The sequence below is a fragment of the Manis pentadactyla genome, chromosome 1, assembly GCF_030020395.1.
Source record: "Manis pentadactyla isolate mManPen7 chromosome 1, mManPen7.hap1, whole genome shotgun sequence".
In the NCBI taxonomy this organism is placed as follows: Eukaryota; Metazoa; Chordata; class Mammalia; order Pholidota; family Manidae; genus Manis; species Manis pentadactyla.
The window spans coordinates 43,223,477-43,246,279 of NC_080019.1; the positions used below are offsets into that span (position 1 = coordinate 43,223,477).

Genomic DNA, 22,803 nt, shown 5'->3' on the forward strand with positions numbered 1-22,803 from the left:
TAGGGAATATAGTCAAAGGTATTTATTCAACATTTATTTTATACAAAAGTTAATATATTTACTACATTGAATAGTAAATTTGTGATTTTAACAAAACAGCACAGAAACCTGATTTGCCTCAAATGGAGCAGTGACTTTGATAAGCCCCCAGAGCATAGGGGATAGCAAACAGCAGACTCCTATAGTCCGGAATTTTAAAAGAATCAATTAAAAAGCAAGGTTGCCTCCATTTACATCCTATTGTTGAGCCATCTGTCTTTGTTGTTCAATGATCTGGAGGCACATTAGTTCATGTCTTTTGCTATGAAATCTGTTTAAGCTAGTTAAGCAAGGAGAATGTGAAGGCAAATTCTGGTGCACTAAGACCCCCACACCTTAAGATCCAATCAGCACCGACCAGATGGTCGCCCACCCCTTAAGACCCAATCACCAATGCAGAACACACCCTACCCTACTCCTTAAAAACACACTTCCACCCACGAGCTGCTACTCCCTCCCTCTGGGGCAGCCACTCTCTCTTTCAGATAATAAAATCTCTTGCGGTGGGCCCATGTCTCCTGAGTCGCTCTGGGGTAAGGAGGGTCGTGGTGAGATACCCTTTCAGAATGTACACATCCAGATCTACAGATTAAAGTTCACAGGATGTCAGAGTGGTTTCAACAGATGGATACAATTGGTGTGAGTCAAAGGATCTGATAAATATGTTGGTTAGAGGCAGAGAAAACCGGTCTAAGTATGGATGTTTTCCCTTTGTGACTTTAGGTTTGAATGAAAGTAGAAAAACAGACTGCCCTCAGGTACATCCTTGAGGTCACTTAAAATAGCCGTGGGAGAGTCTCCTGACTGGAAGGAGTCTGAAGAATCACCATGCATATAAACCAATACTAAATGTTGACATCAGCAGCCCAAGATAAGTCTACTTTTAGATTTACGCAAGCTTTTCCATGTACTAGTTGCACACATGAATCTTACAGAAGTGAGTCATAAAAATTTTGAGAAAATCCACAAGTTTCCTTTTGATCCATTTATAACTAAGATAATTATAGACATATAAGGTTCATAATCTGTAGCTGAGAAGCTCATTCTACCAAGTGTGAACATAAGCAGCAACTTCTATATATTGAAAAAGGATTGAGCAGTGGCCGCACAGAAGAAGGAAGTCTGGTTGGAGTGCTGAGAACAAGCAGGTGGCGGCCCTGGGAGGACCTGTCTGAGGTGAGTAGGAAGTTTTACCACAATAATTCTAATTGTATGAGGTGGATTGTAGAATGTTCCAGTTGATAAGCCGTGGTCACTAGTATTGGAGTTAATGTCCAATAGCAGTGTTTTCCTGTCTTCAAATGTACGGAGTGCCCACTTAGAATCAGAAGGCTTAGAAGACAGCTCTGGGAATAATCAGCTCTGGAAGTACAGTGGAGGTAATGATATTTAAAAAATATTTTTAGTGTGCAGCAGTATATGAACCAAAACAGACAACTCAGTAAGTTTCATAAAATGAGCTTCCCCTGAATCACTAGCCTGGCTCAGCACAAGAACTCTGCAGGAGGCTTAGGAGCCCCCTCCTGCCCTTCCCCAGTCACTTTCCCACAAAGTAAACCACATTTTCTTGTGGATGGTAATCACTTCTTGCATTTTTTAAAACCTTTTTACTGCCTAAGCACACTCCCCTAAACATTACAGTTTTGCCTGTTTTTTTGTTTTGAGTGTTAGATGGACTCTGACCGAACGTACTCCTTTCTGTCTGGTTCCTTTTCATCTAAACTTCTGTTTGTGGGGTTTATCCCTGTTGTGCCCCTGTAAGTCCGGGAAAAGAAAATCCGGGGACAAAATACCTCTAAAAACCGAAATCAGTCAAAGGGAGAAATAAAGTTTAAAACCCGTTTATTGCTTACAAAACTGCAGTTCAACCCCTCTCTCTCCAGCTCCAGTAACAGCAAAACCGGCCCTCCCCTCACCTTTCAGTTACAGATAAGCCCTCCTGGCCCAGGTAATACCCACTGATACGGAGATGAACTTCTCCACCCCTGAGGAATGATGCAAATGCACTAACGCCCTACTTCTTTCCACCTCTGAATGTCTAGTGACATGCAGATGTATTAAAGCCAGGCGAGATATTCTGGAAATGTTACAATTTTATCCACAGTCCCCCTCGGGCTGGTTCATTTTCACATGGAAGTGTAGGTAGCCCAGGTGATCACAGAAGATCTGAGCAGGTTAGCTCTTCAAAAATCCTGACAAGAATGGAAAAAAGTGCCATTGGGAGGGAAATAGGTATTTTCCACCCCACCCCACCACACACACACACACACACACACACACACACTAAGCTTTCTGGGTTGCTAAGCCTCAGATTTGTTTTCATCTTTTCAGATGAGGTGGAAGGGAACGTTTTGGATGTGGAAATTTTGTTGAAGGAAGGAAATAGGACAGTCAACTCAGGAGAGTTGTAGGAGCTATTCACAGAAGCCACGTCAGGCCCATATCTGGGGTCTGGTGGGGAACAAGGAAATGCTCAGGGAGGGAGAGGGAAAGATTCAGGAGTTCAGGGAACAAGCTCTGGATCCTGACTGTAGAGGAGCTAACCTGGGGAGATGGTTAGAAAGTCAAGAACTGTGGGCTGATTTCCTCTTCACCAAGGCCAGTGTATCTGCCCCAGGGCCAGTGCTGGGCTCTGTGGGTGGGCAGCTTGTGCAGTTACAGGACCTCAGGCTGAGAAGAGCCTCACACTTGCCCTAATGCCCTGCTCTCACTGCCTTGAAATTTGGAATAATTCTGAACATTTTGCACTTGACCTGGAAAATTATGTGGCTGGTCCTGATCAGATCTCAAGGCCACCCCAATCAATACTTGGAAGGCCAGCACTGTAGCCCCACTGGTGAGTGGCTGAGAATAATCCAAGTGAGCTGAGAATTATCTGAGATTTGAGGGCAGCCCCCTTGGAAAACAAGAAAACATTTTGGTGGTTCCCCAGAATGTTAGAGTTACCATATGACCCATGTAAAATTGTCTCTTGTGGCTACTTTAAACATACAGAACGTAAATACTGGAAACATTACAGAGAATGGAATTTTGGAAAACATTTCTCACCTTAGCCAAATTGGGTCAAGTTTTTTTCTCAGACTGTGGCATGTTATGTATCTTAACATGTTCAGAGAAGTTGCTTCTTCCTCCACAGTGAATTTAATTATAATATCAATGTAATGGACCAGTGTGACATCCTGTGGTTGGAGAGGTAATCAGAGTAACTGAACCAGCTTGTGACTAGGGTTGTATGTAGAGTTGATGTGGCCCTGAGGTAGGACAGTGAAGATGTATCTGGCTAAAAGCAAACTGCTTTTGATAGTCTTTACTAAGAGATATAGACAAAAAAATGCATCACCAGATTAGTAACTGCAAATCAGGTACCAGATAATGTTGATTTGCTCAGCATCACAGCCACATGTGGAAACAGCAGCTGCACTTGGAGTCGCAACCTGATTAAACTGATGATAACCCACTGTCGTTCTCTAAGGATGTTCTCTAAGGTGTTCCACACACCACACAGGTGACCTGAGTGGGGATGTGGTTTCCAGTCTCTGGTGGTGACACTGATCTTGGCAGTCTCCGCGGGAACACAGTATTGCTTCGGTTCACTGTTTTTGTCAAAAGACAGAGGCGGTTCTAGCGGCTTCCACTCGGCCTCTCCTGCCACAGCAGCTTTCACTCCATGGGTCAGGGGACCGGATTGGGGGTTCTTCTGGTTGCTGAGTGTATCTAGTCCAATCATGTATTCCAGACTGGGGAGATAATCACAGGATGGGTTCAGGAACCCACAAGGCCCACAGTGAGATGGATCTGAGCTAAAGCTCTGTTGACCACCTGACCTCCATATGCTCCTGCTCAGCGGACCACAGCAGCGTTTTGAGTCTCCTGAAATCAGGGTTAGTTCAGAACCAGGCCCTGGTGATCCCAGAAAAGTCTGATTGTTTGCCCTTCCCGATTCATAGTTAAATGTCCCTGGGTGCCTCTGGGGAAGATGAGGAAGATTAGAAGTACAATTGTTTTTGGTTGTATCTTCAAAGGGACCTGCCTACCCTTTATTCAAGCAGCTCTGGGTCTGTGAATTAGCTTCAATCTGGAAATTGAGTAATGGATTGTAACTTTTTTAGTGATAAAAGTCAGACCTCTCTGCAGTAGGCCCAGCACTTTCCCACTTACTCACATAAAGTAAAACTTTAGTAGGCAGCCCATCCATTTAGTTGTAGGGATGCCGTAAACGGACTGACCTAACAGATCTCTGCAGTCAGACTGTTCAGATCACTGCTCCGGCTCCATTACAGCGGCCACACCCACCATGTATGGTGTTTGTGACCACATGGCTGCTGCCTCGGGATTCCATCATCCCTTGCATTTAGAAATCCCAGTTCAGGGTTAGTGATTCCCAATATCTGTAGATTCCTTTGGTTTTTCTATGTAGATAAATTTTACAACTGTGACTAACGGCAGTTTTGTTTCTTCCTGATGTTTATGCTTTATTTCTTGTACACATGTTAGTGAACTGGCTAATTTTACAGTGCTGACTTCTCACCTGATTCCTGATTTTAAAGGGGGTGTGAGGGGCTGAAGCAGTTTCAGACACAAAAATAGGACACAAAGCTCTCTGTAAAGTTAGCCCCAGACCCTAGTCACATACCAACTTCTGAGAAACTAAAGGAAAAGATATAAATCCCATGAGAAACAGGATGCTCAACTAACCCCAGGCTATTTTTGCTTCTGTCCATAGCTTTGTTAGAGACCAGCAGTATCACACGTTTCCTGCAGTAGGTGGGCAAAACAGGATGCTTAAGCCCCCCCACCGAGCATTAAACAAGGAATATAGCTTGCTGAATTTAGGTGAAGGGGGAAAAGTTGTAAAAACTAAGCAGGATGCGGTAAAAATGTTTAAAAGGATGTTGTAACAGGGGCTCTGGCTGCACTTGGAGAGCTTGCTCCTTGGCAGACACCGGTCGGCCAAAATAAAGGCTCCCTTTTTTTTTTTTTAATTTTGGTATCATTAATCTACAATTACATGAAGAACATTATGTTTACTAGGTTTCCCCCTTCACCAAGTCCCCCCCCTACATACCCCTTCACAGTCACTGTCCATCTGCGTAGTAAGATGCTGTGAAATCACTACTTGTCTTCTCTGTGTTGCGCAGCCCTCCCCAGGCCCCCCATGCACTATACATGCTAATGGTAATGCCCCCTTTCTTTTTCCTGCCCTTATCCCTCCCTTCCCACCCATCCTCCCCAGTCCCTTTCCCTTTGGTAACTATTAGTCCATTCTTGGGTTCTGTGATTCTGCTGCTGTTTTGTTCCTTCAGTTTTCCTTTGTTCTTATACTCCACATATGAGTGAAATCATTTGGTACTTGTCCTTCTCTGCTTGGCTTATTTCACTTAGCATAATACCCTCCAGCTCCATCCATGTAGCAAATGGTAGGATCTGTTTTTTTCTTATGGCTGCGTAATATTCCATTGTGTATATGTACCACCTCTTCTTTATCCATTCATCTACTGATGGACATTTAGGTTGCTTCCATATCTTGGCTATTGTAAACAGTGCAGCGATAAACATAGGGGTGCATCTGTCTTTTTCAAACTGGAGTGCTGCATTCTTAGGGTAAATTTAAAGGCTCCCTTTTTATAATCTATTTTTCTGTAAGGACCTGTTTCCTTACTCCTGCTCCAGCATGCCCAATCTGAGACCCATAATGGGATTATTCTAAAGTTTCTCTATCAAGTTTGTTGTTTTTTGTATCACTAGAATACTGGCTTTCCTGGGTTAACGAGCTCCCTTATAGTTTCAGTTTGTCAGTATTTTTTAAAATTGTGAATGGCTGTTTTATTTTTGTCACAGGCTTATTCTGTTTCTGTTGAGAAGTGGTAACTTAAATGGATTCCCTAATGTTAAACCATTTGTAAATTCCTAGGGTAAATCCAAAGATGTATTTTTTTAAAGCATGTATGCATTGTTGGGTTCAATTTGCTAATGTTTATATATTATTTTGCATCTATGTGCATGAATGAGATTTGCCTATAGTTTTCTATTTTCCTTACCTAAATTTGGTGTGTCAACAAAAAGAGAATTCTAGAGTAAAATTCCAGAAAAGAGGATTAGAGTTTTATTTGAGCTCAGGTTTAGGACAGCTGCCTGGGAAACACAGTCCTTCCAAAGAAGGAAAATACTCCAGGGAGGAGCACTTTCTTACAAGGTCATATACGCTTTCGAACAAGGATGTAAGTCATGATGTCAGTGGCTACATTCTCCAGACTAGTATGCATAGAAATTGACAGTACAGGGTATTTCTTTGGTCATTACCTAGGCACAAGGTAATTTCATAGAACTATTCAGATGTAAAGCAGATGTACAGTGTTTACCCTATAGATCACAAATCAGGCTGTTTCAAATCACCTAACCATTAAGGCCAGGCACTTCTCAGAAGGGCATATTCTCAGTATTTCTTCTTGACAGATGTCAAGTTTCTAACCATATAAATAATTTGAAATATTTTCTGTTCCCAACTTTCTGGAAGATTTCATATGTAATTGGGATGGGAAAGACCACTAGAAGTCCCCCATGTTTTGGTCTTCCTTCTTTTTCAGTGTTAGAATGCTTAGCTTTTATAGGACCACTGAATTAAAAGCTTTAGTTTGCACTCTTTTTTGAAGCTACACATGGCCATGAGATATACACATTAGTGTTGTGGGGTTTTCTGGGATCTTCCTTAAGAATGAACAGACAAACTGCAGCTCCTACTTGATCTCTTTTTCACTCTGTGGCCTGGAATGCAAATGTCACCTTTTTTATACCAAAAGGACTAGGTTCAGGCCTTGTGGATGGCCAAGGGCGAGCTGGGTAGATCATGAATGCCCAGGAATTTCATAGGGCATACTAGGACTGAACCACACTGGACTTTCTTGTGAACATGAAATAAACTTGCACCTTGTTAGTTTACTATTACCCATAGGCAGACCTAATCTTAATATGATGGTGATGTTCCATGACTTTTATGTTTGTTGGATTTTTCCTATGAAGTTTTTAAGACATTACTTTGTGTATGTATGTGTGTATATCACCTTAAACTTCAAACTTCAGTGATTATAGGATTATTTAGGTTTTATGTTTTTCTTTATATAGATTTTGGAAAATGAGAAATTGACTTTGCCACATAATGATAAGAGATGCAATACTCCTAAATGTGTATTCAGCTATTAATATTGTCCTTAATATACATGACAAAACAGATATACACATTGACATGAGAAATTGACTTTTAGGAAATTGACTATTCATCTAAGTTTTAATTACACTATCAAAAAGTTGTTGGTGGGTTCATATCATTTTAATTTATGCTCCATCTATATTTATGTTCTTTAAAACTTTCAATGATTGTGCTTTTCATTTTTCTTTTTTATTGATTAATCTCACCAGTTCTCTCATTCTTACTTTTCTGCTCAGAGAACCAAGGTTTGGTTTTATTGATTCCTTTGATAATATCTTTGTTTATGCTTTACTCTTTATTAATCTTTCCCATTTCTTTGAGTTTATTACTTAAAAATAATCTTATCAGATACTTAGCCTATTAATTTTCAGTCCTTCCATATCAATGGATAGCATCCTGTAAGTACCATTTGAGCTGTGTGTTCTACAAATTTTGATTCAGAGTATTTTCATTATAATTTAATTCTGATTTTCTTATTTCTATTTTGTTATTTCCTTGGCCAATGAGAATTGAAAGATTTTCTGGTCTTTAAGATCAACATTCTCTAAATTGGATTAAAATTAGGGACTGTTTTTTTCACAGTATTAATAGCTTAATAATTATTTTCTATCTAACCTATCAGTTACTGAGAAATACCATATTTTTTATTCAAACACATCCTCAAACTGATGGTAGAATCATCATCTGCTCCAGGCAGGTATGTCTGTCTGTGTTTTGTCATGTATATTTAGTACAGCATTTACAGCTGAATACACATTTAGGAGAACTGGATCTCTTATCATTATGTGGCAAATATCTGTATCACTGATAATGCTTTTTGCTTTAAAGCAAGGATTAACAAACTATGGTCTGTCAGCAAACCTGCCTGTCACCTGTTTTTATATGGCCTGTGAGTTAAAAAAAGGTTTTCACATTTTTAAGAGGTTGGAAAAAATATCAAAGGAACGATTATTACTGTTTGTGACACATGAAGATTATATGAAATTCAAATTTCAGTGTCCCTAAATGAAGTTTCATTGGTGCACATCTACAGTCATTAATTTATATATTATCTGTGGTTACTTTCCTCCTTCAGGTCAGAGGTAGCCCACTTTTACAGAAAGTTTACTAACCTTTGCTTTAGTTTAGTTTTGTTTGGTATGGAAGCTCTACCAATATTTTTTGGTTGGTATTTGCACTGTAAATCTTTTTCCTTCCTTTTGCTTTCAGCCTGTGTCCTTATTTTTTTGGTGTATGTCTCGAAAGCAGCTTTTATTTCATATTTCCTAATCTGACCATATCTGCTTTTACCCAGAAAATTTATTCCACTTACTTTTATCAGTTTTACTGATATTCTTGGAATCATTTCACAGTCTTATTGTGTGTTTGTTGTTATCTGTCCTGCTTTAGATGTTCTTTTCCTACTTGTGTTTTGGATTTACTGAACCTGTAAATTCAATTTCTTCCTCTATACCATTTTGGAAGTTATATGTTATTTACAGTATTTTGAAAAGATCATACATTTGTATACTATACAAACATACTTGTACTTACATTAACTTATGAAGTAAATATCTCTACCACAGTTACTTTGAAACACTATCTCTAATTACTATACACCTTTTATTTTTTTACTTTTCAAATTTATTTTTACATAAATAATTGAAATGAGCAATGATTGTTTATATAATATTAAGGTTTTTTTGTTTATCATTAACCCACAATTACATGAAGAACATTATGTTTACTAGGCTCCTCCCTTCACAAAGTCCCCCCCACATACCCTTTCACAGTCACTGTTTATCTGCGAAATAAGATGCTGTAAAATCACTACTTGTCTTCTCTGTGTTGCACAGCCCTCCCAATGACCCCCACACACACTATACATGCTAATCATAATGCCCCTTTCTTTTTCCCCACCCTTATCCCTCCCTTCCCACCCATCCTCCCCAGTCCCTTTCCCTTTGGTAACTGTTAGTCCATTCTTGGGTTCTGTGATTCTGCTGCTGTTTTGTTCCTTTGGTTTTCCTTTGTTCTTATACTCCACATATGAGTGAAATCATTTGGTACTTGTCATTCTCTGCCTGGCTTATTTCACTGAGCATAATACCCTCCAGCTCCATCCATGTTGTTGCAAATGGTAGGATCTGTTTTTTTCTTATGGCTGCGTAATATTCCATTGTGTATAGGTACCACATCTTCTTTATCCGTTCATCTATTGATGGACATTTAGGTTGCTTCCATATCTTGGCTATTGTAAATAGTGCAGCAATAAACATAGGGGTGCATCTGTCTTTTCAAACTGGAGTGCTGCATTCTTAGGGTAAATTCCTAGAAGTGGAATTCCTGGGTCAAATGGTATTTCTATTTTGAGCAATTTGAGTAACCTCCCTACTGCTTTCCACAATGGTTGAACTAATTTACATTCCCAACAACAGTGTAGGAGCTTTCTCCACAACCTCACTAACATTTGTTGTTATTTGTCTTTTGGATGGTAGCCATCCTTACTGGTGTGAGGTGATATCTCATTGTGGTTTTAATTTGCATTTCTCTGATGACAAGCGATGTGGAGCATCTTTTCATGTGTCTGTTGGCCATCTGAATTTCTTCTTTAGCAAACTGTCTATTCAGCTCCTCTGCCCATTTTTTAATTGGATTATTTGTTTTTTGTTTGTTGAGGTGCGTGAGCTCTTTATATATTTTGGATGTAAACCCTTTATCAGATCTGTCATTTATCAATATATTCTCCCATACTGTAGGATACCTTTTTGTTCTATTGATGGTGTCCTTTGCTGTACAGAAGCTTTTCAGCTTGATATAGTCTCACTTGTTCATTCTTCTTTTGTTTCCCTTGCCCGGGGAGATATGTTCAAGAAGAGGTCACTCAGGTTTATGTCTAAGAGATTTTTGCCTATGTTTTTTTCTAAAAGTTTTATGGTTTCATGACTTACGTTCAAGTCTTTGATCCATTTCGAATTTACTTTTGTGTATGGGGTTAGACAGTGATCCAGTTTCATTCTCTTACATGTAACTGTCCAGTTTTGCCAGCACCATCTGTTGAAGAGACTGTCATTTCCCCATTGTATGTCCATGGCTCCTTTATCATATATTAATTGGCCATATATGTTTGGGTTAATGTCTGGAGTCTCTATTCTGTTCCACTGGTCTGTGGCTCTGTTCTTGTGCCAGTACCAAATTGTCTTGATTACTGTGGCTTTTTAGTAGAACTTGAAGTTGGGGAGCGAGATCCCCCACACTTTATTCTTCCTTCTCAGGATTCCTTTAGCTATTCGGGGTCTTTGGTGTTACCATATGAATTTTTGAACGATTTGTTCCAGTTCATTGAAGAATGCTGTTGGTAATTTGATAGGGATTGAATCGAATTTCTATATTGTTTTGGGCAGGATGGCCATTTTGACAATATTAGTTCTTCCTAGCCAGGAGCATGGGATGAGTTTCCATTTGTTAGTGACCTCTCTAATTTCTCTTCAGAGTGTCTTATAGTTTTCAGGGTATAGGTCTTTCACTTCCTTGGTTAGGTTTATTCCTAGGTATTTTATTCTTTTTGATGCTATTGTAAATGGAATTGTTTTCCTGATTTCTCTTTCTATTGGCTCATTATTAGTGTATAGGAAAGCCACAGATTTCTGTGTGTTAATTTTGTATCCTGCAACTTTGCTGAATTCCAGTATTTTTGGAGTGGAGTCTTTAGGGGTTTTTACATACAACATCATGTCATCTGCAAATAGTGACAGTTTAACTTCTTCTTTACCAATCTGGATTCCTTGTATTTCTTTGTTTTGTCTAATTGCCTTGGCCTGGACCTCCAGTACTATGTTTAATAACAGTGGGTAGAGTGGGCATCTCTGTCTTGTTCTCGATCTCAGAGGAAAAGGTTTCAGCCTCTCACTGTTCAGTGTGATGTTGGCTGTGGGTTTATCATATATGGCCTTTATTATGTTGAGGTACTTGCCCTCTATAGCCATTTTGTTGAGAGTTTTTATCATGAATGGATGTTGAATTTTGTCGAATGCTTTTTCAGCATTTATGGAGATGATAATGTGGTTTTTGTCCTTTTTGTTGATGTGGTGGATGATGTTGATGGATTTTCGAATGTTGTACCATCCTTGCATCCCTGGGATGAATCCCACTTGGTGATGGTGTATGATCCTTTGATGTATTTTTGAATTCGGTTTGCTAATATTTTGTTGAGTATTTTTGCATCTACTTTCATCAGGGATATTGGTGTGTAGTTTTCTTTTTTGGTGGGGTCTTTGCCTGGTTTTGGTATTAGGGTGATGTTGGCTTCATAGAATGAGTTTGGGAGTATTCCCTCCTCTTCTATTTTTTGGAAAACTTTAAGGAGGATGGGTATTATGTCTTCTCTGTATGTCCTGTAAAATTCCGAGGTGAATCCATCTGGCCCAGGGTTTTGTTCTTGGGTAGTTTTTTGATTACTGCTTCAATTTCTTTGCTGGTAATTGGTTTGTTTAGATTTTCTGTTTCTTTCTGGGTCAGTCTTGGAAGGTTGTATTTTTCTAGGAAGTTGTCCATTTCTCCTAGGTTTTCCAGCTTGTTAGCATATAGGTTTTCATAGTATTCTCTAATAATTCTTTGTATTTCTGTGAGGTCCATCGCGATTTTTCCTTTCTCGTTTCTGATTCTGTTGATGTGTGTTGATTCTCTTTTTCTTTTAATAAGTCTGGCTAGAGGCTTATCTATTTTGTTTATCCTCTCGAAGCAGCTCTTGGTTTCATTATTTTTTCTATTGTTTAATTTTTCTCAATTTTATTTATTTCTTCTCTGATCTTTATTATGTCCCTCCTTCTGCTGACCTTAGGCCTCATTTGTTCTTCTTTTTCCAATTTCGATAATTGTGACATTTGACTATTCATTTGGCATTGTTCTTCCTTCTTTAAATATGCCTGGATTGCTATACACTTTCCTCTTAAGACTGCTTTCACTGCGTCCCACAGTAGTTGGGGCTTTGTGTTGTTGTTGTCATTTCTTTCCATATATTGCTGTATCTCCACTTTAATTTGGTCATTGATCGATTGATTATTTAGGAGCATGTTGTTAAGCCTCCAAGTGTTTGTGAGCCTTTTTGCTTTCTTTGTACAATTTATTTCTAGTTTTATACCTTTGTGGTCTGAAAAGTTGGTTGGTAGGATTTTAATCTTTTGGAATTTACGGAGGCTCTTTTTGTGGCCTAGTATGTGGTCTATTCTGGAGAATGTTCCATGTGCACTTGAGAAGAATGTGTATCCTGTTGCTTTTGGCTGTAGAGTTCTATAGATGTCTATTAGGTCCATCTGTTCTAGTGTGTTGTTCAGTGCCTCTGTGTCCTTACTTATTTTCTGTCTGGTGGATCTGTCCTTTGGAGTGAGTGGTGTGGTAAAGTCTCCCAAAATGAATGCATTGCATTCTTGTTCCTACTTTAATTCTGTTAGTATTTGTTTCACATATATTGGTGCTCCTGTATTGGGTGCATATATGTTTATAATAGTTATATCCTCTTGTTGGACTGAGCCCTTTATCATTATATAATGTCCTTCTTTATCTCTTCTTACTTTCTTTATTTTGAAGTCTATTTTGTCTGACACTAGTATTGCAACACCTGCTTTTTTCTCTCTGTTGTTCGCATGAAATATCTTTTTCCATCCCTTGACTTTTAATCTGTGCATGTCTTTGAGTTTGAGGTGAGTCTCTTATAAGCAGCATATAGATGGGTCTTGCTTTTTTATCCATTCTATTACTCTGTGTGTTTTGATTGGTGCATTCCATCCATTTACATTTACGGTGATTATTGAAAGATATGTACTTATTGCCATTGCAGGCTTTAGATTCATGGTTACCAAAGGTTCAAGGTTAGCTTCTTTACTACCTTGCTGTCTAACTTAACTCGCTTATTGAGTTATTATAAATGCAGTCTGATGATTATTTCTCTCCCTTCTTATTCCTCCTCCTCCCTTCTTCATATGTTGGGTGTTTTGTTCTGTGCTCTTTTTAGGAGTGCTCCCATCTAGAGCAGTCCCTGTAAGATGCCCTGTAGAGGTGGTTTGTGGGAGGCAAATTCCCTCAACTTTTGCTTGTCTGGGAATTGTTTAATCCCTCCTTCATATTTAAATAATTGTGCTGGATACAGTATCCTTGGTTCAAGGCCCTTCTGTTTCATTGTATTAAATATATCATGCCATTCTCTTCTGGCCTGTAAGGTTTCTTTTGAGAAGTCTGATGATAGCCTGATGGGTTTTCCTTTGTAGGTGACCTTTTTTTTTCTCTCTGGCTGCCTTTAATACCCTGTCCTTCTCTTTGATCTTTGCCATTTTAATTATTATGTGTCTTGGTGTTGCCCTCCTTGGGTCCCTTGTCATGGGAGTTCTGTGTGCTTCGGTGGTCTGAGAGGCATTTCCTCCCCTAGTTTGGGGAAGTTTTCAGCACTTATTTCTTCAAAGACACTTTCTATCCCTTTTTCTCTCTCTTCTTCTTCTGGTACTCCTATGATGCGAATATTGTTCCATTTCAATTGGTCACACAGTTCTCTTAATATTCTTTCATTCCTGGAGATCCTTTTATCTCCCTGCATCAGCTTCTCTGTGTTCCTGTTCTCTGTTTTCTAGTCCATTAATGGTGTCTTGCATCTCGTCCATTGTGCTTTGACGTCCTTCCAGAGATTGTTTTATTTCTGTATTCTCCCTCCTTAGTTCTTGCATGTTTCTCTGCAAGTCCATCAGCATGGTTATGACTTTTGAATTCTTTTTCAGGAAGATTGGTCAAATCTACCTCCCCAGATTCCTTCTCAGGGGAGGATGTGGAAGATGTCTGTGTTAGCCTGGTCTGGATCAAATTATTTTGCCTTTTCATGTTGATAGATGAAGTGGTATGCTATTGACTCATATGTCAGCTGGGAGAGCCAAGACCCTTTTCCACTTGCTCCTGGCCTTTCTTTACTGGGACAACGGCGACCCCTAGTGGCTTGTGTTGAGCAGTTGCACTTAGACTGGGTCTCTGTTTCTTGCCCAGCCGCTATGGAGGAAGCTCCCTTGCCGTGGGTGTGACCAGCCTCAGGCTGCTGCTATGCTATGGCGGGGTGCTGGAGGGGGAATGGACGGGAGGCTGTTTATCTTCATGAGCGGTCTTAGAGCTGCTGTCCAGGGGGTTAGGGCACCCGGAGTTCCCTGGGATTCCCAGCTGCTGGGCTAAGTTTCCTGGGACACCTGCATCCAGATGTGAGGTCCCTGTCCCTTTAAGACTTTTAAAAAGCACTCGCTTTTCCTTGTTCCAGGGGTGCTGGCTGCAGGGACCCGGTCACAGGTCTTACTGTCCTGTTTCCCTAGTTTCCCACACTGTGTCTGCGCTCTGGTGCAGATGGCGAGGGCTGGCTATTTAGCAGTCCTGGGCTCCCTCTCCCTCCCTGCTTCGACTCCTCTCCTCCCGCCAGGAGCTGGGGTGAGGGGTGCTCAGGTCCCGCCAGGCCGCGGCTTGTATCTTACCCCCTTTGCCAGGCGCTGGGTTCTTGTGGGTGTGGATGTAGTTTGGCTATTGTACTGTATTTCTGGTCTCTCTCAGGGATAGTTGTATTTGTTTTATTTTCAAAAATATATATGTTTTTGGGAGGAGATTCCCACTGGCCTACTTACGCCGCCATCTTGGCTCCACCCCAGCATTAAAGTCGTTTTACATGAGGTTCCATATTACTAGGATTCTCCAGAGAACAGTATAAGATGTGTATATAACACACACACACACATATATATATATATAGTCACAGAGCGAGAGAGATTTATTATAAGGAATTGGCTCATGTGATTAAGGAGGCTGGAAAGTCCAGACCCAGGAGAGTTGATGGTATTGTTCCTGTCCCAGTCAGAGGCCACAGGCAGGAGAAGACCAATGTTTCCAGGTTGAAGACAGGCAGAGCTTTTATTCTACTCAGCCATTGATTGGGTGAGGCTCACCCACAGTTGGGAAAGCAATCTGCTTTATGCCATCCATGAATTCAAATGCTGATTTCATCCAGAAACACTTTCACAGACATATCCTGAAGTATCATTTAGCTAAATACCTGGGCACTCTGTGGCCCAGTCAAGCTGACACATAAAATTAGCTATCACAGAGACCCAACTTCTAATTTTACTCTTTTGGCATTTATGTAACAAATTATAGTAAAAAAACAATTAACCTACCTTATTTGTATGCATTTAGGCATACAAAGATATATAAATATTACTTAGGTAACAAGTTCAAGTTTTTAACCATAGCTTAAAATAGAATTAGCCATATTTTAATGAAACATGTCATATTAAATTTATTGTTTGAATGAAATGTAATAACCATTTGAATTAACAAAATCACATCTATATACCTGTATCTCTCTGCAATTACTGTATCCGTACAATTAGCCATGTACATGAATTAGTATCTTTAATTAGAGTAACCTATCTTTTCTTAATAAGAGAAGTTCAGGAGATGAGTTAAAAACGGTACAGCTATATTTCTGAGGACTGATCTCATTTTAAGAATTAGAGGAGGCATTATATTCACAAACATGTGAATTAACATCCAAAGGTGTTTGCATTTTTTGTTAATCTGACATTTTAAGAAGGAAAAATTAAAACTATATTGAATAATCATGTTTTAATATCTTTTTAGAAGAAAATACACAGGTCTTTAAAGATTACTTATTTAGTTCTAAGCTCTTAAAATTAGTTAAAAATCTGGGAATTACAGATTATATAATACATCAAATCTTTATAAAATGTACCATTGGAAGGAATTTATAAAATTAAACGATTTAAAAAGACATCTATTATTTTTATTAAAGTTAAATACAAATTTATGCATGTGATTTTAAAGTAAGTTATGGATATAGTGGAAATGTATTTGACGCAGAACCAATGTAGGACATTTAGGAAGTTGAATCATGAGAAATTTAATCTTGGTCTTAGACAAACCAAAATATTATAATAACATTTTTTTAAAATGACAAATTAATAAAGACTGAATCATGCTAAAGTTTTCATTATGAAATTGATGCCTTTTGTTATCTCAGCTAGTTACAAAGGTTATCAGGTAAATATGATTTTTTCTTTTTCTTCTTCCTCTTTCCCTCTCTCTTCTCCCTCCCTCCCTCCCTCCCTCCTCCCTTTTCCCCTTCCTTTCCTTCTTTCCTAGATTACCACTTTATTATAAAAGGATATAGCCCAGCAGCAGCCAGATGGAAGAAATGCCCAGGGGCAGCTATGGGGAAGGGGCGCAGAGCTTCCATGCCCTCTCCCAGCACCTCCACTTGTTCATCTTCCCAGAAGCTCCTAACTATACTTCCTAATGTCCATGAAAGGAAACATAGTTTAACAATGTTTCTTTTTTCTTATTTAGACAATTTTGGCTTTATCTGATCTAAATATGCTTAGAGTGTAACTATAACAATGAATGAATTTTTTGAATAAACCAAGTTTTCAAGAAAAGGAAGAGGGGAGGTGGGATAGGATAAAACAAAGAGGGAACTGGCTTTAGACAAGAGCTGATCATTCTTCTCTGTGAGGAGAGAGGAGAGAGTTTAGACGAGCACAGACAAAAGAGAGTGTCATGTATCTGGTTTTGACATGATTTGGGTCCTTGACAATTTTATCAAGGCATAAGATTTTTAAAGCCAGCACTTACTCATTCCCAATGTATGGAATGGAGGGATATGATGCCTCCTGCATGAAACAAAACGATCTGTTGTTTAGGCAAACAAGACAAATAATTTCTTCATGAGACTTCTTTTGTTTTTTGGTATCTAAAGTCTCCTTTAAAAATGTAGCCAAATATTGACATTTGTGCAATAAAGTGGTCTACCAGCCAGCATTTTTTGTTTGCCTAACATATCTGTGATTTCTGACCTGAAGCCTTTAACAAACTGTGGAAAGACCACTGGACATGTCAACATCAGAAGCTAATCCCGAATACTGTCTACAGGGGCTGATGAGGGAGAAGATTCCCATGTCTTTCATTAGCTTTAGCTGAAGAATATTTTACGGAGGTAATTTTTGAGTTCAAATTGTGTTTAGAATCCTTCTCAAACCAATTAAAGCAGACCATTGTATACTCAGAATTTTGTCCATATTGAAATTCCTCAGAAGTGGCCGCTATAAACTATTTTTGGTGAAAGTGAGCCAGTAGAAAGTCATGCACAGGTGTTAACATTACACACAGTGAGAAAACATTCAGAAAACAGGTGTTTGGTCTGAAAGAGGCAGAGTTTCAGATAAGACAGACCCTGGAGAATGGGGTTGTGTCCAGAGGTTGATGCTCATGTAACTTTTTGTCTCGGAGCTTGTCAAAGACCAGTCATCACTAGTCAGTTTTCAAATCATTCAAGAAAAAGCCTTCATTAACACATTTTTCAAGAGCTGGACACTATGGCAAGGAAAAGATATCTTACGCCTGGTAACATTCACAGCAAGCTGAGTTTCCAAGATCAGGTGGGATGAGGTAACAGAATGAGTTGACATTTCCAGGGCACCCTGCCCTTTTGTGGACAGAGGTTAGGTGCAGAGGAAGGAAGCGGGGAGGCTCGCTGGGCCTGGACAAGGAGCAGGGGAGGATAAGCAGAGCCAGGCAGGGAGGAGTCAAAGGGCTTTTCCCTCACCTTCGCGGTGGCCTCTTGCTAGGGACAGAACCACAGCAGTCCCTGGGAAGAGTCAAGGCCACAAATGCCAATGGGGGAAAGTTGCTGGTGGCAGGCTGCTGGGCGGAGAATACCTGGGGTGTAGAGATTAATTTATCACTTAGATTGGCAGTGCTCATAGACTGCCAGACATCAGGTGGGCAGTGCCAGGTGGGTGAGGAGAAAAGCCCTGTTGGAAGAGCTGGCCAAGTCTAAAAGGATGACCATTCCATCTCCTGTCAGCACCCTGTGACCCAGGGCAGATGCTGGTCTGCAGAGTGGGTTACCCAGGCCAGAGGCAGTCCGGTGAGGATTCAAGGTGGGCCTGGGCTGGAGCAGAATCTCGGTTAGCAGATGGCAACCTGGGAACAGTTCTAATTCTCAGAGAGATGAGGCCATGAAGAGTGAGACCTAGGCTGAGCCAAACCCAGCGGGGTTGGGGGTGGATTTGGGACAAATTCCCTTCCAGCCCAGTAACTCCTGGCATCTATGCCAAAAATGAACTAACAAGCCAGAGGATGACATCCCCCTTGTTCCTAAGTTCTAGAAAAAACATGCTGCTCATGGGGCCATGCAGTGGGCCTGGCAGTCAGGAGCTGCAGCACGGGCTGGGGTGGATGCCAGGGACCCCTCTGGGCTGGGGATATCAGGCACTGACACGGGGCTGGCGGAGGTGCGAGCTGTGGTTGTGGCTGCACCAGAGAGGCCTGTGATCCCCGGTGGAATCTAGCCTGGGATTGGGTAGGAAATGCTTATGCAATTAAGGTCAGGTCGCTAGAAGCCCTCAGTCTTCTAAGGCTTCTTCTCCACTCTGGAGCTCCCTCTACAGACTCCTCCATCCCAGCCTTCCGACAGGTGAACTTCAGACCCTTCACAACTTCCCAGCACACTTTCCCCGCCCCGCTGTCTGTTTAAGTATGTCCCCTGGTTAACGGCAACCCTGGTGCTGGGAACCCGGGCAGGGCGTGCTGTCTTCCCATGGCCTTGTGGACCACCCGGGCATGGTGGGGAAAGCCCTCTGCCTGGGGGCAAATTCGAGCTCCATGTAGAATGCAGGTGTCAGGGACTTGAGAGCTGGCGGTCCTGGTCGTGTGCCTTGGCATGTCTCTGGGGTGACAGTCACTGTCCGTTCTAAAGAAGGTGAAGCAGTTATCAAGCTTGACAAAAAGAAAGTAGGACGAGTCCCCCACATTGGTAACATGCCAAAGGAGGACCCGCCCCAAGTTCAGGGAGCTTCAGCTCTGCAGCCCCTCCTGCACTGCTTCTGGGAAATTGTCCACGTGGTGATGAATTTCCTGTTGCTGCTGTAACAGTGGCCACAAATTTAGCTGCTTGGAACAAGAGCCATTTATTGTCTTACAGAGCTGTAGGTCTGGAGTCCGGCAAGCGTGGCTTAGGGTCTCCCAAGGCCAACATCAAGGTTTTGTCCATCCTGGGCTCTTATCCAGGAGCTCTGGGGGAAGATACACCTCCAGGCTTGTTCATTTTGTTGACAGAATTAATTTCCTTCTGGTTTCCCCTTAGCTCCTGTCCTCATCACACCCAGAATGGCCAGCGGGTTCTCACACTAGGCTCTCACTCCTGCTGCGGCACTGCTCTCACCTGGGCTAGAGGAAGCTTTCTACAGGGCTCAAGTAGATAGACTGGGCCACCTGGATAATACAGGACACTATCCCTGTATAGGTCTTTAAGTTTCATTACATCTGCAAAGTCCCTTTTGTCATGTAAAATAATAATGAAACATATTCACAGGTTCCAAGGACTAGGAAATGGCCATTGGTGGAGCATCATTCTGCTGACCACACACAGTCCTTTTTTTGTAGAATTTTCGAGTGATTCTTTGTAGAAGATCCAGAATTCTCCATTCTCCTCTCAGTGTAGGAGTGTTTTTCAAGCCATAGTTCATTAATCATTGTTGCTTCCTTTTATAATGAGTTTAAGGAGTGGCAACCAGCATTTTTGTAAGGAATATAGTAGAAATGAGTTGCATAGAAAATATCAAGACTGTTGCATATAACCATCTATGTTCCATGAAACTGTTATTTACACACACACCCACTGAACAAGGTCAGGTCGTAAAGCATACTTCTTAGGATACTTAAAGATTAGAAACTTTGAAAAGAAAAATTGAGAGAAAGACCCCAGCATTCACCTGGAGCCCCCAGTCAGGCTTGCTTCCGGTCCCGGGAGGATTTCTGGAGGATGTGGAGGTGCCGCAGCCCAGGCCGATCGCAGAAGCCCAGGGGGCTGGCGGCTCCCTTTGCGCCCTGGTTGCATGAGTGACCCTCCTCCTCGGTGTGGATGACTGAAGATGCCCTTGCCTCACTTTCCTCCCTTACGGCTACGTCTAAGAGTCCGTTTGGATAGGGAAGGAAACCTCTAAATACATTTTTCTGGGTAAACGAGGTACCTAGCGGAATCACCTACCTCGCCCTGAAGGCGGACCTCCCTGCGGCCTCTCCGGCCTCTCCTGCCCAGCCCAGGGAGAGGCCCGGAGCTCAGCCCTGGAGCCCGCAGGCGTCTCCTCCCCGGCCCGGAACCTGCCGTCCTCCCTGCGGGCCCTCCCGGCCCTGAGCCTTCACCGGCAGGCTCAGACGTGTCTTTACTTTTGTTTATCCCAAAAATAAATTTATTTGAGCCTGAGAGTATTCGCCGGGCCGCCCCTCCCGGCCCCCCCCGTGCGGCCGTCCGTCGCCCTCCTCAGACGCTCGCGGGCCTCTCCGCGACACCAAACGCTTCCAGACTTAGTATAAATTTCACTTAAAATTGGACACATAACGTGATCTGGACTCCCTTACCTCCCCAGCACTCTCGGTGTTTCATGCTCACCGCTTTGGCGTCGGACGCTGCTGCGCAGGGGACGGGGTCCGAGCAGCACCCGCAGGTCCCGGCTGGAGCCCGACGGAGGCCCTTTGGCCCCGGGGGAAGAAGCCGGGATGGACGGGCCGCAGAGGCCTGGGTTCCCGGGCACAGACCACGGGCGCCCGGAGCCCCCCCTCTAGCCGGGCGGCCCCGCCGGAACGGGCTCCGGGTGGGGCTGCGGTGGGCAGAGCGCCCCTCCCAGCGCCACGGGAGCGGAGGGGCCGCTTCGGACCGACCCGCCCGTGTGGAGCCAGGAGGCCTCCGGCGGGGTCTCTGAGGCCCTGTTCCAGCCCGAAGTCCCCGCGAACGAAGGCCTGAGGTCCCACCCTGATTCTGAAACCAGTGCGCCCCATGGCCCCGCCTCTCTTGCCCCAGCTTCCCTCCCTGCACAGCGCAGGGTGGGTAGGCCCGTCGGCCAGGCCTCTCCGACCCCGCTGTCTGCGTTCCCAGGAACCGGGGCTGCGTGGGGGTATGAGTGGACCCCCACCCCCCGCGCCGGGAGGTGGCCCGGAAGGCAGGCCTAGGGTGGGCTCGGGCTGCATGTTGCAGAGGGCGGGGCCCCTTTGCTCCGCAGGGCAGTGGGGAGGGCCTGTGTGAGCGCCCCCCAGGCTCTGCATGGCGGCTGGTGGGCAGCGGGACATCACCGTGCCGTGTGTCCCTGGCGTCACTGTTCCAGGACACCCACCCTCCTGCATGGTCACCCAGCCGGCAAACGATGAGCAGGTCAGGCTGAAAGGCAGTGGGCTGGGACCTTGGCGGAAATTCGGATCCCTGTGTCCCTGGTGGGAAAGGCTGGCAGAGCAAAGCTGCTGGCCTCTCAGGCAGAGTTGTTGACCCTGGCCCCAAGTCCTGACCTGGGATGGTCTCCTAGCCTCACTCTCATCCAGTCCCTGAGTCCCAACAAGTGTCTCGGAGATGCCCAGATTGATACAACTCAGAGGCAGGGAGCAGGGCTCAGTCTGTACCATCAGAGTCCCCAGGGTAATGGTGACTGTTATAAATCCCCAGGACAAACCACCCAGAGCCCTTCTGGAGCAGCATGGCTTGGTCCTCCACCTGGTGACTTGGCACTGGGGCACTTCTGCTTCCTTGATGACTGGAGGAGTGGTGGGTAGGGAAGCTCAGGGGGCATGTATATGCTGCAGGTCACTGGGGATCCCAGACCTACAATGCCTGTTGGGTCTGGGCAGGTAGGGTGCCTAGACCACCCATTCAGCAACCTCACTAGGTGATGTTTGGGGCAAAGTTTTTGCACAGGTTTTCCTGTTTCCCAAGCAGAACGCACATCAGGGTGTGGGTGCCTACTGTGGGAGCTAAGGGGATTAGTAAGGGCTCAATGTTGTTTGAGGGGTATGTCATCAGGAGGTGATTCTAAGTGAAGAGCTGAGGGTCCTGGGACTGACAGGTCTGGAGGAGGGGACACCAGTCTTCCTGTCTGTCCCACAGGGACCATGAAGCCAGTGTGGGGATCGGGGGCAGACCCAGGGGCATATTTCAGCTCCACTCATGGAGAGCTTCTGCTTGTTCAGAGCTGCACCCCACCCAGGGCCTGCCTGGGAAGGCAATGAGCTCTCCACCACTGGAGGTATGCAAGCAGACTTTGGGCAAGCCCTGCCAGGGAGGGGGAAGTGGTGAGCCTCAAGCCTCCCAGCCTGCAGCTGCCCCCGGGGTTCTACCTGCCCCCACATATGGGTCTCTGCATGGGGTGGGGGTTGATCTGGGCCGAGTACCCTCCCATTCAGGGCAGGATGCCCCCAGTGTTTTCATGTGTGGCCAAAGGCCAGCACTTCATCTCTAACGCCTTTCAGCTCAGCCCCAGGCCACTCCTTTCACTTGCCTGCCTCTGCCCTTGCCATTTCTCCCAACCAAATGCTGCTTCTCACTCTCTCCTCCAGGCTCAGGGCCTGGGACAAGTTTCAGGTCAGAGTTCTATGCCTTGGAGGCTCAAGGAGGGCTGGGCCAAGGAGCTCTGAGGAGGTGAGGCTCACAGGTACTCTGGAGACAGGCAGAAGGGAGTCCTGGTGGGAACAGCCTGAGTAAGGCTGTGGAGGGAAATGGGTCCTTGAGC

The 22,803-nt window shown here is 43.4% G+C and overlaps 1 protein-coding gene across 1 annotated transcript; it reads right to left on the reverse strand.

The window, feature by feature from the left end:
- Positions 1-3,397: 3,397 nt before the first annotated feature.
- LOC130679476 (collagen alpha-1(I) chain-like) lies at positions 3,398-21,703 on the reverse strand. The gene is made up of 2 exons (XM_057488290.1): positions 20,703-21,703; positions 3,398-3,776 (listed from the first exon to the last, which is right to left on the reverse strand). The coding sequence occupies exons 1-2, from the start codon at positions 21,701-21,703 to the stop codon at positions 3,398-3,400; spliced, it is 1,380 nt and encodes a 459-aa protein (XP_057344273.1).
- Between the last annotated feature and the right edge of the window lie 1,100 nt (positions 21,704-22,803).